Source organism: Akebia trifoliata, chromosome 3 (assembly GCF_017979445.1).
Source record: "Akebia trifoliata isolate Shusen 1 chromosome 3, ASM1797944v1, whole genome shotgun sequence".
Taxonomy (NCBI): Eukaryota; Viridiplantae; Streptophyta; class Magnoliopsida; order Ranunculales; family Lardizabalaceae; genus Akebia; species Akebia trifoliata.
In genome coordinates this window covers 12,946,046-12,964,660 of record NC_141377.1, presented here as the reverse complement: position 1 = coordinate 12,964,660, position 18,615 = coordinate 12,946,046, and the positions used below count along the sequence as shown (strand labels likewise).

The window sequence follows — 18,615 nt, the reverse complement described above, 5'->3', positions numbered from 1 at the left end:
TTAAAAGGGTACTCGTAGAAACCTAAGCACACCAAAAAGTTCTCGAATGGCAAGAATAGAGGGCACAGACATAGTTCTAGTCAGGGATCTCAACGGAATTCCTCCCCTTCACAAAGTAAAAGTACCTCGTTAGTCAAACGTCGTCACAAACATGTATGCGTTTTGTGTGGTGGGCCGCACAAGACATTTAAGTGCCAATAGCGAACTAAACTGACTGCACTACTAACCTCCCAGAGTGATCCTAGTCACGAGAGTACAAGTGGCTGAGATCATGAAGATTCTCCTCACATGGGAGCCATGCATCTATTGAATGCAATGAAGCAGACATCTGAGACTCATAATAGTCGTCAATGGAAGGATCTTATGTATGTTGATATTGAAGTTGGTGGCAAGACCACCCAGGCAATGGTTGATACAGGAGCTACACACAGCTTCATTACCCCTGCAGAGGCAAAGTGTCTCAATATCCGGCTCGATAAGAGTTCAAGCTGCATGAAAGCTGTAAACTCACAAGCTACTCCTATCTAAAGTTCGGCCAAGTCAGTGTCCGTCAAGGTAGGTACATGGAAGGGTAAGCTTGATTTACTCGCAATTCCTCTCGATGAGTTCAAAGTTGTCATTGGGATAAATTTCTTCCGACAGAATAGGGTTGTATCGATGCCATTCGCCAACACATTGGGTATGCTAGGTGAATGTCTAAGATTTATTCCCGTCTCCACAGGCAAGGAAGTGGGAAAGTTGATTGCAGCCCTTCAACTAAAAAAATGGTTGAATAAAGGTGAAAAACCGTACATTGCTACTTTACAAGTTAAATCTGAAGAACAGGACCATAGTTCAACTCCCACACAGGTTACACAAGTATTGACAGAAGTTGATGACGTAATAGCGAATGAACTTCCGAAGACACTACAGCTATGTAGGTTGATAGATCATCAGAATGAACTATTACCTGGTACCACACCTCTTACAGAGAGGCCTTTCAGGATGAATCCTCCAAGACTAACTTAGTTGAACAAGCAACATTATGGGTTTTTGCGACGTTGTGTCGATTATCAAGCGTCAAAGAAGATCACCCTCAAGAGTAAGTATCCTATCCAACAGATTGCCGACTTGTTTGATAAACTTGGGACAGCCTAGTATTCTTCAAAGTTGGGTTTGAAATCAAATTATTGTCAAGTCCAGGTTGCAGATAAAGCTCCTCAGTTACTTGGTCAGAATGTCAATAAGAATTGGGATGTGCCCAAAAGTATTGTCAACTACAGAGATTCAAGAGTCACAATGAAGTTATGGAACGGACCATGCAGATTACTTGGGTTTTAGCTTGACTTTCTAACCAGTGGACATCTTCAAGCAAATTGGCCAACAGAGAGATTCAGTTCTGTGTTAGAGTATTTTACGCATCTTGCCAATGCTGACCATGAAAATTGGGTGAATTTGTTCAATTTCAACCTTTAGAAGAGCTCTTCCTCCAACAATAGTCTTTTTGAAATTATCACAGGCCAACAGTGTTTAACTTCTCACATTGTTATTTCAGGCTACAGGAGACATAGTCCAAGGACGTATAGATTTGCTAAACTCTGGTTACCGTACAGGTTACCCAGCATTCACCCTGTCATCCATGTAAGAAGTCTCAAGTCGTACCATGCAGATCTAAGAGATCCTACGCGTAGGATTCTAACACGTACATCTTCTTATTCAGCTATTCAGCCAAAACGTGTTGTCGACAAAGTTCTCGAAGATGTCAACTTAGCAACAGTTCAAGCCAGCAATAACAGCAGCAACACATAGAGTACTTTGTCACACAAAAGCACATGCCAAAATGTGAATCTACTAAGGAGAGTACAAAGAACCTACAACCTTTCAAACAGAAGATTGAAGAGCTTGTCAGAGCAATGCGACGAGGACGTCTACAGAATAGGTAGGGGAGTCTGTGACGGCCATAAATTCTATCACCTAGAATTAGGTGTAAGCTCGTCCCAGGGTCACCTGGGAGCACCCATGTAACACTATGTAAGACTCAATATGAAGTCATGTCAGCCCTATGCCAGGGCATATCTATTAGCTTAGTGGTATTTTTATAATAAAGGGAGTATGACCGACCTCTACTTTTGATGTTTCATTCTGGAAACCTAGGAAAGAAATATTCTACACCTTGTAGGAAGGGTGTCTAATACTCCCCAATCCCCGGCCTACTCTCACGTTGACTGAAACCCTCGAGCCAAGCTACATAGAAGTCTCGCATGTCATAGAATCATCTATTGCTTTGTAACTCACATTTATGCTTTTGTAACACATTACCCCATGTAATCAATATTATATCAACAAAGTTGCCTTTGGACTTTGCTTCGTGTTACCTCGTTTACTTGTTTGCTAGCTACGTTTGTGGTATACGATCATTTTTACAGGCTTACTTGTGGATTAGCACCCCCTTGCGCCGCACGACCTCACTTCGAAAGAATACGACCGTGACACATGGCCAACCTTCCTTTTTTAGAGTGCACAACCAACAAGGGGTTTGTCTTTAAATAAAACATGTAGTTTGATTTTGTTGAATACAATAAGTCGGATTGATTTTATTGAATCATGCATTTTTTTAAATAGTAGGGATACATAATGGTGTCCCGTACCCAATCGAGGTCAGGTGGCACCTCATTTTATATCATGAGGTATTTTTGGGAGGTATTTTTGGGACCCACTGACTGTATAGATATGTGGTCCATTCCTTGGTGAACCTACTTACCTACCTATCAAAAATCATAGTGTTTGGTAAATTGTATCAACTTGATCTAAGTTATTGAAAAAATGTTTAAATCCAACAATTAAAACTCATTCTTAAGACAATGCTACTATCACATCACCAATCAAACTAATCTTTTGTGTGTAGATTCATCAATGGATTGACCACATATCCATACAGACCGTGGGTACCCAAAAATGCCATGTGGCATAAAATGGGGTGGCACTTGACCTGGATTTGGTACACGACACCGTTCTGAATCCCTACTCTTCTTGAAATTATATATTTTATTAGTTGACTCACCACTAACTTTCTCAAGAAAATATGTGGCAAAGGTAAAATAAAATGTTTTTATAAAATTGATTGTCTTGGTAATTTGTCATATATGATTTCATTTCAATAATTCAAAGAGAGTGTATTTGAACATTTTTTTTTCTTCAGTCACTAGTATTTTATTTTTTTCGATGAAAAGTATACCTTACCTATATAAATCCCCATAATTCATACACTCGTGCTTCACGATATCCTCTTCTTTATTCAAGACTTGGGAAATGATTTTTACTTTATTCTTGCCTCACATTCTCTTTGGAATAGATCGTGTTTGTCTTGATCAATCTTATGAACTATCAGCTTTGACAAACTCACAAATGAGCAAGATGTGAGAGAGATGTATTTCATTGACAGGTGGTGACCACCAAAAGTACAATAGACATTCTTCAAAAAAAAAATCGACCATTCAACCAATGAGATCAAGGGGCTGATTTTAAATTTAATCAATTGCACTTTTCTTCTAGATGCAAAAATCTTGCATTACCTCAAGAATCGCAATCACTTTGTTGATTCTCCCTTACTCCTTTGAATCCTCTTATGTGTGTCTACATCTCAAAGCCTCTGAAGCCCAAGTCAATCCACAGAAAAAATTTGACAGGGTTTTAGTGCAAAAGAATTGCATACCTTCGATTTGGATGAGTGTACCCTTTTCATAGACAATGGGATAGAATCCTCATTTTTTAGACGTTACTGATCCATCCTTATTCAAATTAAGTATCCTTAATTAGGATTTTATCATTTTCGATCTCTTATCTCTTTGTAACCCTTCTAATAATAAAATCCTTGTGATTTCATGCTCAAATCCCAAAAATAAAGGATTTGGTGTGATGACACACCATTCAAAGGAATCTCCCCCGACCTTATGCCTTTTGATTCTGTCCTCTTTAACCTCGTTCAAAGACATCCTCTCGAAGCTCTTTGCTCGACATAACCATGTTACTATCGACCTGCACACATCTCTATGTGACACGTGTTCTCATCCTAGGGATTACATATTTGACCCTCCACGATGCCTCCTCTCAAAAGTTTGGATGTATGGGGATTCTCTCCAATAAGATTGACAAGCACACATCCCCATCTGACATGTTCTCATCCTGAGACTTGCAGATTCGACCGTCCACACATGTTTTCAAACTCCCATCTGACAAAAAGTGGCTCCTTTACCCAATAAGACTGAAGAGCTCTTGGGAGTACGGGCCAGGCGAGTCTGAACCCCTTAAAAAATTTTATTTCAAGAATCGTGATAATTTGACTACCCCACTTGGCAAACTCAATTCACTATCCTGACGTGACAAGTTTGGAATCATAGATCTGTCCTCGTTATATATAATTGCACTTCCCCATAAAAAAATTATCCCAAAGGAACAGTGTACACCGAAGAGCACAGATCAAAGGTTTGCGAGCTTGTCACATCAGGTAGTAGCCTCCCCTGTCCTCCTGTTTCCTTTTATTTTACTCATATTGCCTTTTGTCTTCTAACTCCAGCTTGGCGCTGCAGGTTATCTCAAGGACAAGAACCCCATCGAACCAGCCCTCTTCCTCTAGTTCATTCTGCATGACAAGCTTTTGAATAAATGCATTACCGAATCATCCCCCATCCGCTTCAACTTCTACCACCCCAACTGCCTGCTCGAACCCAAGAAGCTTCTCCTACCATCCATCCTCTCCTGCACTTTTTCTTCAAGATCAAGCTATGGGCTTAGGCATGGACACGGGTGGAGCCAGGATTTTGACCACATGGGGGCAACCAAGAGTAGAAAATTTTTGTGGGGACAACTGAGTGAAAAAAAAATTAGTTGTGGGGGCAATTAAGAGTGAAACAAAAAATGTGGGGCAATAGTGGCAGATTTTTTTTTTCTGCACTAAAATCTGTGCAATAACTCACTAATCCATAGACTTTGAAAATTCTTGTGGGGTGGGTGCGGGAGGGGGCAAGATACCCCACTGTAAATCTGCCTGCCCCTGGACATGGACCCCCCCCACACACATACTCCATCTTTCAACAACTTAGGGTCTAGGAAGAAGAGGTAATGTCGGGGCTTTTTTGTGTCAAGATGCCTAGGAATCACACCACCAGCACAACTCCATTGACCAGGACGTGGATGTCAAGATCATCCACCCCCTCCCAAAGAGGGTCACAATCTAGGTCTAAAGGCCAAGCCCAACCTCAGGGCTCAAATACACAGCCTCTCAACAAGAGGCAAAAAAGAGTTGCTCTTGCCAATGAGCAGCAGGTGAATGAGGTACCATGCACATTCACCAACTAAAAGGTCCTACTCTACCTCTGGCAAAGGACCCTTCCGACCAACCCAACAGTCGAGAAGGCTTCTGCTGCAGCCCCTTACATTGAAGGGCAGGTTAGGGTTACAGACAACCTCTCCGGTCTCAAGCCAAAGATACATTGGAGCCACGACTGCTCTATCAATCAAATTGTGAAACTGCTTGCCAAGCCAAAGATAATACCCCTAAAGCTGTAACCAGATATCCTAAGAGATAGAGAGACAGACATTTTTCTTCTTTCTTTTAATAATCTTGAAAGTGCCATTCTTGAATCATAGAGGGGAAATACATTGGGGAATTTTGGATTTTGAGTAAATCTTAATCATTAGAATGATTTGATTATGAAGTAAAGGGCTGATAATTATTGTAACTACAGTACTTCTGTCAACCTTTTTAACAAGTTCAACTTTGAAAAAATTGCAAAATTCAGACTACAGTTACTTTTCTTTTTCTTTTTTTTATTATTTAAACTGTCACCAAAGATGAAACTTTAAGGGAAGGTCCACCAAATGTTTTTGAATCATGAAATAACTCAGTAATGACAATGCGCATGGAAATTTGGTGCAAAATGGATGAACTAAAAACTTAAAATTTGATGTTTGACCATCAAAAAAAAAATAATATATATATATATATATGGGAAATGTTCCGCACCAAACATTTTGCCCAACCATTTTTGTCCTGCATGGGTTAGAAGTTTTGGAATGGGCTGATTTTTGGTGAGGATGATCTCTCATATAACAGACAAGCATTCCTCAATAGATGGGGCATTTCTTACACTTGCCATATAGCAAGTGCTAGGAAAATAAAATGGCATTTTAGTCTCTGTTCTTATTCCCTTTGTACCACCATTTGTAAGGTCAACTTTTTATGAGTTTGAGAATGTTGAAATAAATTTAGTTCTTTTTTTTGTTGTTGCATATGTTATCCACAATTACTGTTCACATGGGTGGGTAGTTCAACAAAATTAATACAAGTGGGAGTACAAAAAGGAGATAAAGCGAGCTGGAATGATCTGACCTACACCCATTCCGTTTAGACTCCAATCCAAGAATCTGATCCAATTGACAACCATAGAAATATTTGATGGATGGATTTCGTATCTACAAAGTCGGGATCATCTGCTTTATCCAAATGAGTCAATTGTTTTTGGATTCTCTCATTAATCTGAAGCCAATCCGATAAGTTATGGAATCAGACCTGAATCCAATCCAACTGTCAATGGATCAATTCTGGATTGAACTGATCCAATGACAGTCTTGCCTGTTTCAGACTCGAATTACTAACAACAAAACCAAGGGGAAACAAATGAATATTTACATATCAGCTAACCACATTTTATATGCCATCTGTCAGCAAACAAGCAGTCGTCTTGTTTATAGTCAGACACACACGAACAAAGCATCAGACATCCAAAACATAAGACAATGGTATCGAAACACACAAAAACAGCAACAGATATAGAGGCCTTACCATAGACATTCAAAACATAAGACAATGGGTATCCTTTTTCTACAACTAAAAGAACTGTTGGAGCCATTGACAGTCTGCTGCATCCTTTTCTAACTCATTCCTTAACTTGATCACTTGTTGCAGAGATTGCTTCAAGTCCATCTCATTTACTGGTAAAGCTGAGAACTCTTCCAAGAATTGGTGTGCCCGAGCAGCACCTCTAGACATGTCATCAGGCCCACATACTCTCTTCCGTTTAAATCCTACCTGCATCAAATCATCATAAGAAGACCCAACCACCACCCAGTAAGCAGAGTTCCAAAGAGGATCATCCTTCTCAAACAAAAAAGATAAGAAAATTTTGTTCTAGCTAAATGACTCCAGGCCAAATGAGCTATAAACTGGAATGTGCTTCCTTATTCATTACCACATAAATTTACATTTTACAAAGGTACCAACTTAAGATTATATACACAATGAGAAGAAAGAAAACTCAAAATTCACCCTATATTCGGTATGACCTCGGGTTTGATTCCTGGTTGGACATTATTATGTTTTCCTCCATTTTATATCCTATTTATTTCTTCTAGTTTATAGTCTAATAGAAATGACCAAATATGTTGTAATTTTGCAGCTGCAGATTAACAACAATCTAAAACCAAATAGCTTTCTAAGCATAGTTCAAGGTTCTCATGGATTTTTCACACTATTTCTATCTGGAAGGACTTACTAGTGGCTAGCGCACAATTCTACCCACTTTTTAATCAAACCTGCCTTTTTGATAGGAGAAGAGTGACAGTTTAAAAAAAATTAACTTGCTTCCCTGGACTCACCTTTGTAGTGAATTTTGTTGCATTACAGGGGCTTGGCAATTGCCAAAAAGCTTTGTTACCTCCTAACATGAATCATGAGCATTCATTCTAATAAAACAAGAGAAAGACCAGAAAGGACGTGAATTGAGGCAGTAAGAAAATATATTAGACAATTGAATTAAGAAAAATAAAATAAATTTTTTGTGTCCAGCAGTCATAATTCTGACCGTTTGACAGCACGCCCTCGCACACAAAAATATGCCATCGCAAATTGGCAGATAGCACATTTTTGGGGTATGCGACCGCATTTGACAACACTGAGCTCGAGGCTCCCACTTTTCCCATCCCTACGAAATTTCTTGTGGGGCCAGCTCTGAAATGAAACAATCATTCATAAAGGAAAAATAAGCAGGGAAACCAATCCAAGAACCCGAAAAATGGAATGGAGAAAAATCTGGTAATCCGCTAAAATCAAAATCAGGGAGGTTACAAACCTCAAAGAAGAAGCCTTCGCGCTGGACGAAGTTTTTTCCCCTTATATATATATATATATATATATATATAGGGAAATGTTCAGCACCCTAAGTTTTACTACACACTTTAACAAACTTTTTTGTCCTACATGGGTTAGAAGTTTTGGAATGAGCTGATTTTTGGTGAGGATGATCTCTATGATTAGAAGATCATCCTCCCCAAAAATCAGCCCATTCCGAAATGTTTAGCCCCATGTTTACACGTTGAAAAATCGTGGACCGTCCATTTTGTAAATCAATTTTGATGGGGTTAGAAGTTTTGGAATGAGCTGATTTTTGGTGAGGATGATCTCCTCACCATAGAGATCATCCTCACCAAAAATCAGCTCATTCCGAAACTTCTAACCCATGTAAGACAAAACGCGTTTGTTAAAGTGTGTGGTAAAACTAAGGGTGGCGAACGGGACCCATATATATATATATACATTGTATGACGAAGAAAAATAAAGGATGGAGGATCTGGCTGCCCATAGATGAAGTTAGACCACCTCTACTTGAGGTCTATCAGAGGAGTAACAAGGTCGTGGTCGTTCCCCCTCCAACCACTGGTCCACGCCCCTCAGATTTGGATTCTCATCTTTTTGCCCCATGTGAGACCAACGTACCAATTACACTTCATGAAGGTACATGAACATGTATTGGGCATCCTATTTCTCACTTTGTTTCTAAGAATATTTTTATAGCCTTCATATATAGTTTTCTTTTTGGAAGGTCGCTCATCTTCCTTCAATGAAGAAAATCGTAGGCTGTATTTAGGTTCTCGCCATGAAGTTCAAGCCTAATGATTCCATTGGGCAACACAAAGCATACTATTTTTCCTTATTTGGATCAGCCACATTGCAAGATCGGGATCTTGTTAATTAGGAAGATAATCCCAAATTGTAAAGACTCTTTTTAGTGGTTATTATTTGGAAGCATATGAATTTAATAATTGTTATTTTAAACAAATTAGGACTTCTTTTAAGATGGGAATTTTTGTTCTATTTAAGAGGGGATGCATGTAAATAAGGAGGAAGAAACGGAGGGGGAGAATTGAGGAAGTGAGACCAAAACTGAAGAGTGGAGAAGACAGATTTTTGTAATTGTACCAAGGATGTAATTTGCAATTTCACAATGAACCCCTTCAACATATTTCTTTTTTTTTGAAAAGTATAATTATATTGAAGAAAAGCAGGCAAAAACAAGGAGGCCGAGGAAGCCTCAAGAAGAACAACAATGAAAAGAAAAGTACAACATTAATGATTACATAAAGAGTGCCATCTAAAAACAAAGTCATCGAAAGAAGTCCCTGCGAACTCTATGCTCTGCTTAGACCACATGTATAAAAGACCCAGGATCTCCAAGAACCTCGCATGGGAGTTGCTGATCTTGTTGCTGAACACTCTGTTATTTCGCTCGTTCCAGACCCCACAAGCAATAGCCGAGGGAAGCATAGCCCAAAGGATCCATTTTCTGGAGTGGAAAGCATTACTGGTCCATTCTACTAACAACGAAGCGAACTTACTAGGAAGGACCCAACTAACCTGGAAAAGCCTAATGAAAGTTGACCAAATATTATAAGAAAACACACAATGGTTTCTAGGCTTTTATTTGGACTTGCTTTCATGTTTTATTAGCCGAGGATCTTAGTATAGGCGTTTGGCGGTAGTTTCGTAATTTTAGTATGTCTTTTTATAAGGGTTGAAATTTTAGGAGAGATAAATTTACGAAAATTAGAGTATTTTTGTAATTTAGCTTTAATTTAGGGTACTTAGGTATTTGGTTCTTTAGGATTTTGTTTTAGTATTTAACACGTCTTTATGTTTTTTAGAGAGCTTTTGACATAAAATTTACAAAATTTACTGGTTTCTTGTTTGAATGTTGGTGCATCAACTAGGTGTTGTCATGAAAATCATTGGGGTGATTCTAGAAGAATTGTAGAAAAGTAATTGTCAAGTCTCATTATGAGAGCTTGGAAAAAATATATATATATATATATATATATATATATATTAGTAAAAGAGTGAATAGACGTAAATGCCCTTGCAAAGAAATAAAATAATAAAAACAAAAAAAACATCCTTATTTCCAATACTCCCTCTCAAGCTGAGGCAAATATATCAACTAAGTCCAACTTGACAAGCTGAGAGTTAGTAACAGAAAGACTAACAGACTTTTTAAGCATATCAGCAAGTTGTTCTAAAGAAGAGACAGACTGTCAGAAGAGCACCAGATCGAACTTTCTCCCTGAGAAAGTGAGCATCAACATCTATATGCTTAGTTCTTTCGTAAAGAACTGAGTCAAAAACAAGCATGATAACAGATTTGTTATCACAAAACAAAGTGGAAGAGTTAGAAACCAGAAAACCTAGCTTCATCAACAAAGATCTAAGTCAAGTAAGCTCACAAGTGTCAAGGACAATAGCACGACATTCAACTTCAACAGAAGAACAGGAAACTACACTTTGTTTCTTACTTTTCCATGAGATTAGGTTACCACCATGAAAAGTAAAAAAACCAAAAGTAGATCTTATATCTGTAAGAGAGCCAGTATAATCAGCATCAGTGAAATAGGACAAATGTGGTTGAACAGTGGAAGAGTAGAAAAGGCCAAGACCAGGACGAGATTTCAAATAGCGAAGAATACGATGAACAGCATCAAAATGAGAGGTACGTGGGGCATGCGTGAACTAACTAGTTACACTAACCACAAAGGTCAAATCCAATCTTGTATTAGTTATCAGACAGCTTACGAATCTCTGGTAAGAAGAAGAATCAGATAATAAGTCACCAATTTCGACATGAAGGCAATGATTCTGATCCATAGAAGAGGAGGCAGAACGAGAATCAAACATATCAATTTCCTAAAAAAAAATCCAATGTGTATTAGAGTTGAGATAGCAAAATACCACGGCAAGAGCGAACAACTTCTATCCCCAAGAAGTATTTAAAGGGACCCAAGTCCTTAACCTCAAAATCACAGCCCAATAACATCTTAACTCTATCAATCCACTAAGTATCATCTTCAGTCACTATAATGTCATCCACATAAACCAAAACTATGGTACAACGACCATCTACTCCTCTACGAACAAAGCAAGTATGATCTGATGACATCTACAAAACTCCATAGATAAAATGACCTCATAAAAACGTTGAAACCAAGCTCGAGGAATCTACTTTAAACCATACAAAGATTTGAGAAGACAACATACCTTCCTAGAATACTTTCCCTGAAGACGAAACCCAGAAGGGGAGTCCATATAAATAACCTCAGTCAGATCACCATTCAGAAAGACATTCTTCACATCGAACTGATGAAAAGGCCATGAATGACAAACTACTAAAGAGATCAGGAGGCGAATAGTAGAAAGTTCAGTGACAGGAGCAAATATGGCATCCAAATCTTTGCCAGGAGTCTATATAAATCCCTTAGCAACTAAACGGGCCTTGTATTTATCGACAATGTCATCCGCCGAGATACTTGACAATGAAAATCCATTTACAACTAACAGTCCGTTCCCCAAATGGAAAAGAAACAAGCTCCCAGGTGTGATTCTACTGCAAAGCATCCATTCAACGGTCATGCCTCCAGTCCACTTAGGGTCTCGCAAAGCCTCTGATACAAACTAAGGAACTCGAATAGAGTCAGTGGTAGTAAGATAGGCTTGATAAGAAGAGAATCCCTGATAAGAAACAAACTGGACAATAGGATGATCAGTAACACACCCCCGCTTACCTTTGCGAATTGCAATAGGCAAGTGAGAATTAGAAATAGAAGAAATGGGAGTAGGATTGGGTATACCTAAGTCCAAAGAGGAAGTTGGCAAGATTGGGGAGGGAAGAGGACGACGAGAATAGACCTTCAGAGACAATAAACATGGAGTTGGATCCTACAAAGAAGATGAAGGTGGAGAGAAAAACAGAGAGGGTAGCACTGTAGGAGAAGGATTCTGCAAAGGAGAAGGGTCCTACAAAAAAGATGTAACACCAAAATAGGGAACATTTTCAAAAAAAATGACATCCAAAGAATGAATTACACGATGAAAAAGGAGATTATAACGATACCCATTTGACATAAAAGAGTAACCCAAGAAAACAAAACGAATGGCTTTGTCATCTAATTTCGTACAATGAGGAGTCATGTCTTGAACAAAGCAAGTACATTCAAAAACTCTAGGTATAATGGGAAAAAAAGTGTTATCAAGTCAAAAGACATGAAAAGGCACCTGTCCACCTAAGGTGTGACTCGGAATGCAATTAAGGAGAAGTCATTATGAGAACTGCCATATTCCAATATAACTTGGGAACATGCATCCCTCTAAGAAGACAATGACAATGTTCATAAGATGACGATTCTTAAGTTCCGCCACCTCGTTCTGTTCAGGAGTGTAGGGACAAGTCAACTGGTGGAGCAAACCATGCTCATGAAAATGGGATCGAATCCCATCAGAAATATATTCCCCTCTGTTATCAGACCTAAGAGATTTAATAGTGATGTTGTATTGAGTCTGAATCATTTTAAGAAAATTAACAAAAATAGAAAAAACCTCAGAACGAAAACACATTAAATAAACCCAAGTACAGCGAGAATAGTCATCAATAAAAGTAACATAATATATATGACCATTAAAAATAGTAACAGGGGAAGTCCCCACACATCAGAATGGACTAAATCAAACATTGTATTAAATCAATGCATGCGAGGAATATAAGTACATGTTTAGAAAGCTTACACACAGAACACTGAAACTTGTGTCCACTACAAAAAGTTTTTAAAGCAGAAAATAAATAGCATAAGTGTTGAAAATTAGCATGTCCTAAACGAGCATGCCATAAATCCTCTTAGAGAGTGAAAGCACAAACGTCGGAACAGTAGGCTGAGATCCAAACAGGTACAGCCCATCTCTCCCATACCCCTTGCCAAAAATCCTTTTCGAAGTCAGGTTCTAAATAATACAGTAAGTACGAAAAAAAAGTTACAAAGCAATTTAAAGATTTGATAATACTACTCACTGACAAAAGATTAAGAGAGAGGTTAGGACCATGAAGTACAAAGTCAAGAGAAAAACTAGAAGATAAGGGAAGGTACCCTTACTGTGGATAGGAGTAAAGGACCCATCAGCAAGACAAACCTCCTTATGAGTAGTAAAAAAAATAGAAGAGGTAAAATGACTGGACTCACCGGTCATGTGATCAGAGGCATCAGAATCAATTACCCAAATCAGAGGGGCAGAGCCATATTGAGTAATATGAAATGTAGAAGATGTACTTGAGGGCATGGTAATTGAGGCCACAATCGAAGATGAGTGAGTCTGAGCATGGATCTGATCTCGTACACTACCAACAATCTGAGTCTAGAGTTATTGCAAATCAATAGTACCAAGGAAAGCAAAGGTATCAGTAGGAGGAACAGATGATTACTCAATAGTAGCACGGGGAGCAAACTGTCCCAAAGAAGAAGTGGCAGAAGATCGCAACAGATGGGATAGAGTTGAAAACAGCGGGCCTCCTTATCGCCAATCTTCCCACAATGACTACAAGTAAGACCACTCTCTTTACCTCGACCACGGCCTCCACAACCTCGACTCCCAGATCCCTGAGTACAAGAGTCAGAAAAATATGAATTGGCTACTAGAACCATTTGATCTGTAGCTGGAGCAGAAATTATGTCAAGGGCCTGATTTTGATAAAGAACTACACAGTGACGATGCTCATCACTGTCAATAGTCACAAATGTCTCAAATAAAGATGGTAAGGGTGTAGTGTTAAAGATCTGTGTCCGAAGTGCCTCGAACTCAAAACGTAAACCCATGAGAAATTGGTATGTCTAGTGTCTAGCAATCCGCGTAACCACAAACCTAGCTGCCTCTGTAGACAACTCAACTATAGACTCATAGTGAGAGAGCTTCTCCTAACAAGTTTGAAGGAATCCAAAGTAGTCAACTACACTCTGAGTCCCCTGAGTAGCCTGGGCAATATCCCGATAAAGCTCGTAGAGCATGTGCATGTCTAAGTGAGGGTTGACCATAATGAAGAGACAATCTCATGATACATGAACATGGTGTAGATACGCTATTCCATGGAGTTAAAAAATCATCCAAGGATAGTGCAGTTGTCAATCTCCCATTGTTCAATTTTGGGATCAGTAGGAAGTGACTTATTAATAGTGCCCAAAAACCATCCAAATTTTCCTTTACTTCCCAAATAAAGCCTAATTGACCAAGACCAGGACTGAAAATTCCAACCATCTAATGGGGCATTAGTAATGTGTTGAGCTGAGAGGTTTGCTCCAAGAATGGTATTGGAGTCCTTGGTCTCTTGATGTGATGTCATTGCTTACTACGAATAAACTAGTCGGAACTTTGGTTTGAAGGGAGATCATTGTGGTCCTAGACACAAAAAAACAGTGGTTGTAGTAAAAAAATTACCACAAAGTTGTCGTATTCACTTACACAACCCTAGTAGTTGTTGTCGATCACCTAATAGTAGACCACCAAGCAGCACCAATGGTTATTATGTCGAAGGACTGCACACAGCACCTTGTTGTTGATAAAGGTCATAGAATAGTTGTTTTCGCAGGTCACAAAATAGCACATGTTGTCGCAGGACCACAAAACAATGCCTTATGTTGTCACAAGTCACAAAAACACCTAGTTGTTGTTCATAAGGTTAACACAACCCAAAAAGGTGTCAGTAGGTCACAAAAACAACACCTAGTTACTGTCGCAGGGTTAACAAAACCCCAAAAAGTGTCACACTTCACAGAAAACAACACCTAGTTGCTTTGCAGGGTTAACACAACCCAAAAAAGTGTCACAGGTCACAGAACAACACTTTGTTGTTGACGCAGGACAACAAAACAGTGCTTGTTGTCATAGTTCACCCAATCGTGCTCTGCTACTATCGCAGGTCTTCACACAGCCCAACAATCCTATCGCACAACTCGTACCACCCAGAAATATTCTCGTATAGCAGCAACACTATCAAAGGCAAAAATCAAACCAAACCACCTATGAAAGGCAAAAAACCCTATCGGAAGGCAGAAAACACAGAACAAAAATCTATTGTAGCATATGAAAAAACCCATGAAACCCTATCGCAACAAGTGATTAAGGGAATAAGAATCAAAAGAAAGAAAAAAGCCCCCGAAGGGGAGACCTTTTAACGAAGCTACTGCTAGGTTATTAAGTCTCAAGATCTAAAGGTGTTGGTGAAGGAAGAGAGAAAGGAAAAGTGAGGAAAGAAGACTTTAAGATCCCAAAAAATCGAAGAAAGGTCATCTAGGGCTCTGATACCAAGAAGAATTGCAGAAAAGTAATCGTCAAGTCTCATTATGAGAGCTTGGCAAATATATATATATATTAATAAAAGAGTGAATAGACGTAAATGCCCTTACAAAGAAATAAAAGAATAAAAACAAAAACAAAAAAACATCCTTATTTCCAATAATTCCGATGTAAATCTATCTTTTTCTCTTTAATCTTCTTTTTATCTTTAACTTCTTTTTCAAACCATTCTTTCATTTATTTATAAGAATCAACCCATCCAAACCCATTTTGATTCACAAGAAACCTTCTTAGAACATATAAAAAAATTCATTAAATCCTTTCTAAACCATAAATACCTATACCATTAATCTTTTCCTCCAACCTAACCATAATTGCAAAATTCTATAATTAAACCCTGCAACCAAACCTTTTTGAGTTTACCCCAAACTTCTAAGGTAACCCTATTTTAATCTAAATCCCAAACCAGATTCCCCTACCCCCATATTTAATCTTCTTCCCTATTCGTTTTGAATCATTTTGTGTTCATCGTTTAATCTTATTGCATTCCCTCTTCATCTTGGGTTCATCTTCTTCTTTTTTTACGTTCTTTATTTCCACAACTTTTAGGAGTTTAATACTTCATATGGTTGTTCATAATAATTTGATGGTTTGTGCATTTTTATATATTTTTATCATGACTGGAGTTTCAATGAAAGTTTCATCATTTCCATGAAAATCTATTAATTTCCACTAGTTGAGTTCATAAAATATTCCATATCTCGGTTGACCAAAGCACACAAAAACTAACATTTAATACCTTTCTTAAAAATAATTTATTAAGCAACAAAACAAACACAAAATGTTAAATATGGATAAAATTTCAACCATTCATATTAACAACAAAGTAAAAGTTTTCACCTCATAATATTCTAGATGAACAATCTCAATGGATAAATGCTTTATAGTATTATATAATCAAAAGCAAGCATTAATCTATCACAATTAATTAAATAATATTCTAGATGAACAATCTCAATGGATAAATGCTTTATATTATTATATAATCAAAAGCAAGCATTAATCAATCATAATTAATTAAGTAATGTCCACAAAAAAATCTTTATCAACCAGACCTCTTCCTTTGCATCATTTGAAATTATTGAAATAGGCGAAAAATCTTCCAACTCTGCAGCCTTTTCTCTAGCAAGTGTAACAACACATTGAGGGAAGTTTGTGAATTCTGCAACATGAATACCAAAACTTTGATCACAAGCACCTTGTTCCACCTGAAAATTGTTATCAGATAGATGACATAAATAGTTGTAAAAAGCTCCATGAACAAACAAGAACTATTAGACATATAAGAATAAGGAAAATATGGAAAAATATATTAACCGTACGTCAAAAAAACCAATGATTATCTTATTTTGTTGCACAAATGTCAACCTACCATAATATCTGTGTGATAAAACAAATCTAACATACGAGATCTAAAAAAAAAGTTCAACATCTAGGCTACTTGGATTATCTAGAATTATGCAAGCACTGAATATCAATGTGCAGTGACTCACAAAATAAAGTCTGACTCATGAAGATATATGATTTGTATATATGTCATAGTAGGGAATATGTGAGCCCAAGTATCTATCATCCCCTAACACAAATCTTCATCCTAACAAGGGTATATGTGAACTGTTATTCTTCGATAGGTAATAGAAAATTAAATTACTTATAGTAAATGTGTTATAAAAGGTGATGTTATTGCACTAAACACTATATTTTATCGTATCTAAGACTACATCATTTGATGTTTGATGTATTGATGTTTATCTTTGTGGAAACTTATCATGATTTTTCCTATGTATTGAACAGTACCATACCATCTCGTATGTATATCTCAGTCTTTCAGCTTAACGTTGAATGATAATCGATGATATACATATACATATATATATATGTGTGTGTGTGTGTGTGTGTGTGTGTGTGTGTGTGATACTTCATTGGAAAAGAAAAGTAATAATGCCTTTAATCATTTTGCCTTTTAGTTAAAAAGATAGGGGATATTAAATGAATGTTTTTATTAAAAAGAATAAGGGCATTTTAGCTTTTGGATATTAAATGCATTTACAAAGTGCTAATGTAATCAATACTTGTACAATAAATTCTATGAACACTTTTACAAAGATGCCACTGAGATTTTTGACATTTATAAAAATGTCATCGTACAAGTACCAAAATACATTTACCTTTTTTACCAACGGTTCGCTTGGATTGAGAGAAATGGAGAGAAAAGAAAAGAAAAAGAGTGAGTTTCTCTCCACTTCTCTTGTTTGGATTGTTAAGTAGGGAGAGAAGAACATAATGGAGAGAAAAATGGGCCAGTTTTTCCTGTTTTTTTTTCTCCAAATTGGAGAGAAATGGAGAGAAAAGAAATGCTCATGACTAAACTTAAGTTTTTCTATTGTTAAACCAAACAAGGTTGAAAGAAACCAGAATTCTTTTCTCTTTCTTTTCTTTTCTTTTAATGAGTTTCTTTTTTCTCTTCCTTTCTCTCAACCCAAACAAAGCGTAAAAGACAACAATTAAGAGTATTACTGGAAAGAGAAGTATGTTGACATCACAATGAATTATTATATATATATATATGTGTGTGTGTGTGTGTGTGTGTGTGTGTGTGGTGTGTGTGTGTGTGATACTTCATTGGAAAAGAAAAGTAATAATGCCTTTAATCATTTTGCCTTTTAGTTAAAAAGATAGGGGATATTAAATGAATGTTTTTATTAAAAAGAATAAGGGCATTTTAGCTTTTGGATATTAAATGCATTTACAAAGTGCTAATGTAATCAATACTTGTACAATAAATTCTATGAACACTTTTACAAAGATGCCACTGAGATTTTTGACATTTATAAAAATGTCATCGTACAAGTACCAAAATACATTTACCTTTTTTACCAACGGTTCGCTTGGATTGAGAGAAATGGAGAGAAAAGAAAAGAAAAAGAGTGAGTTTCTCTCCACTTCTCTTGTTTGGATTGTTAAGTAGGGAGAGAAGAACATAATGGAGAGAAAAATGGGCCAGTTTTTCCTGTTTTTTTTTCTCCAAATTGGAGAGAAATGGAGAGAAAAGAAATGCTCATGACTAAACTTAAGTTTTTCTATTGTTAAACCAAACAAGGTTGAAAGAAACCAGAATTCTTTTCTCTTTCTTTTCTTTTCTT

At 37.3% G+C, this 18,615-nt stretch overlaps 1 protein-coding gene across 1 annotated transcript in view; it reads right to left on the bottom strand.

The window, feature by feature from the left end:
• Positions 1-6,647: 6,647 nt before the first annotated feature.
• Positions 6,648-18,615, bottom strand: part of MSH2 (MUTS homolog 2) — a 30,902-nt gene continuing 18,934 nt past the window's right edge. Inside the window, exons 12-13 of the mRNA XM_086433941.1 lie at positions 16,528-16,680; positions 6,648-7,066 (exon numbers count right to left, since the gene is read on the bottom strand). Coding sequence (XP_086290067.1) covers positions 6,866-7,066; positions 16,528-16,680 — 354 coding nt within the window. The 3' untranslated portion in view covers positions 6,648-6,865. The remainder of the gene's footprint in view (positions 7,067-16,527; positions 16,681-18,615) is intronic.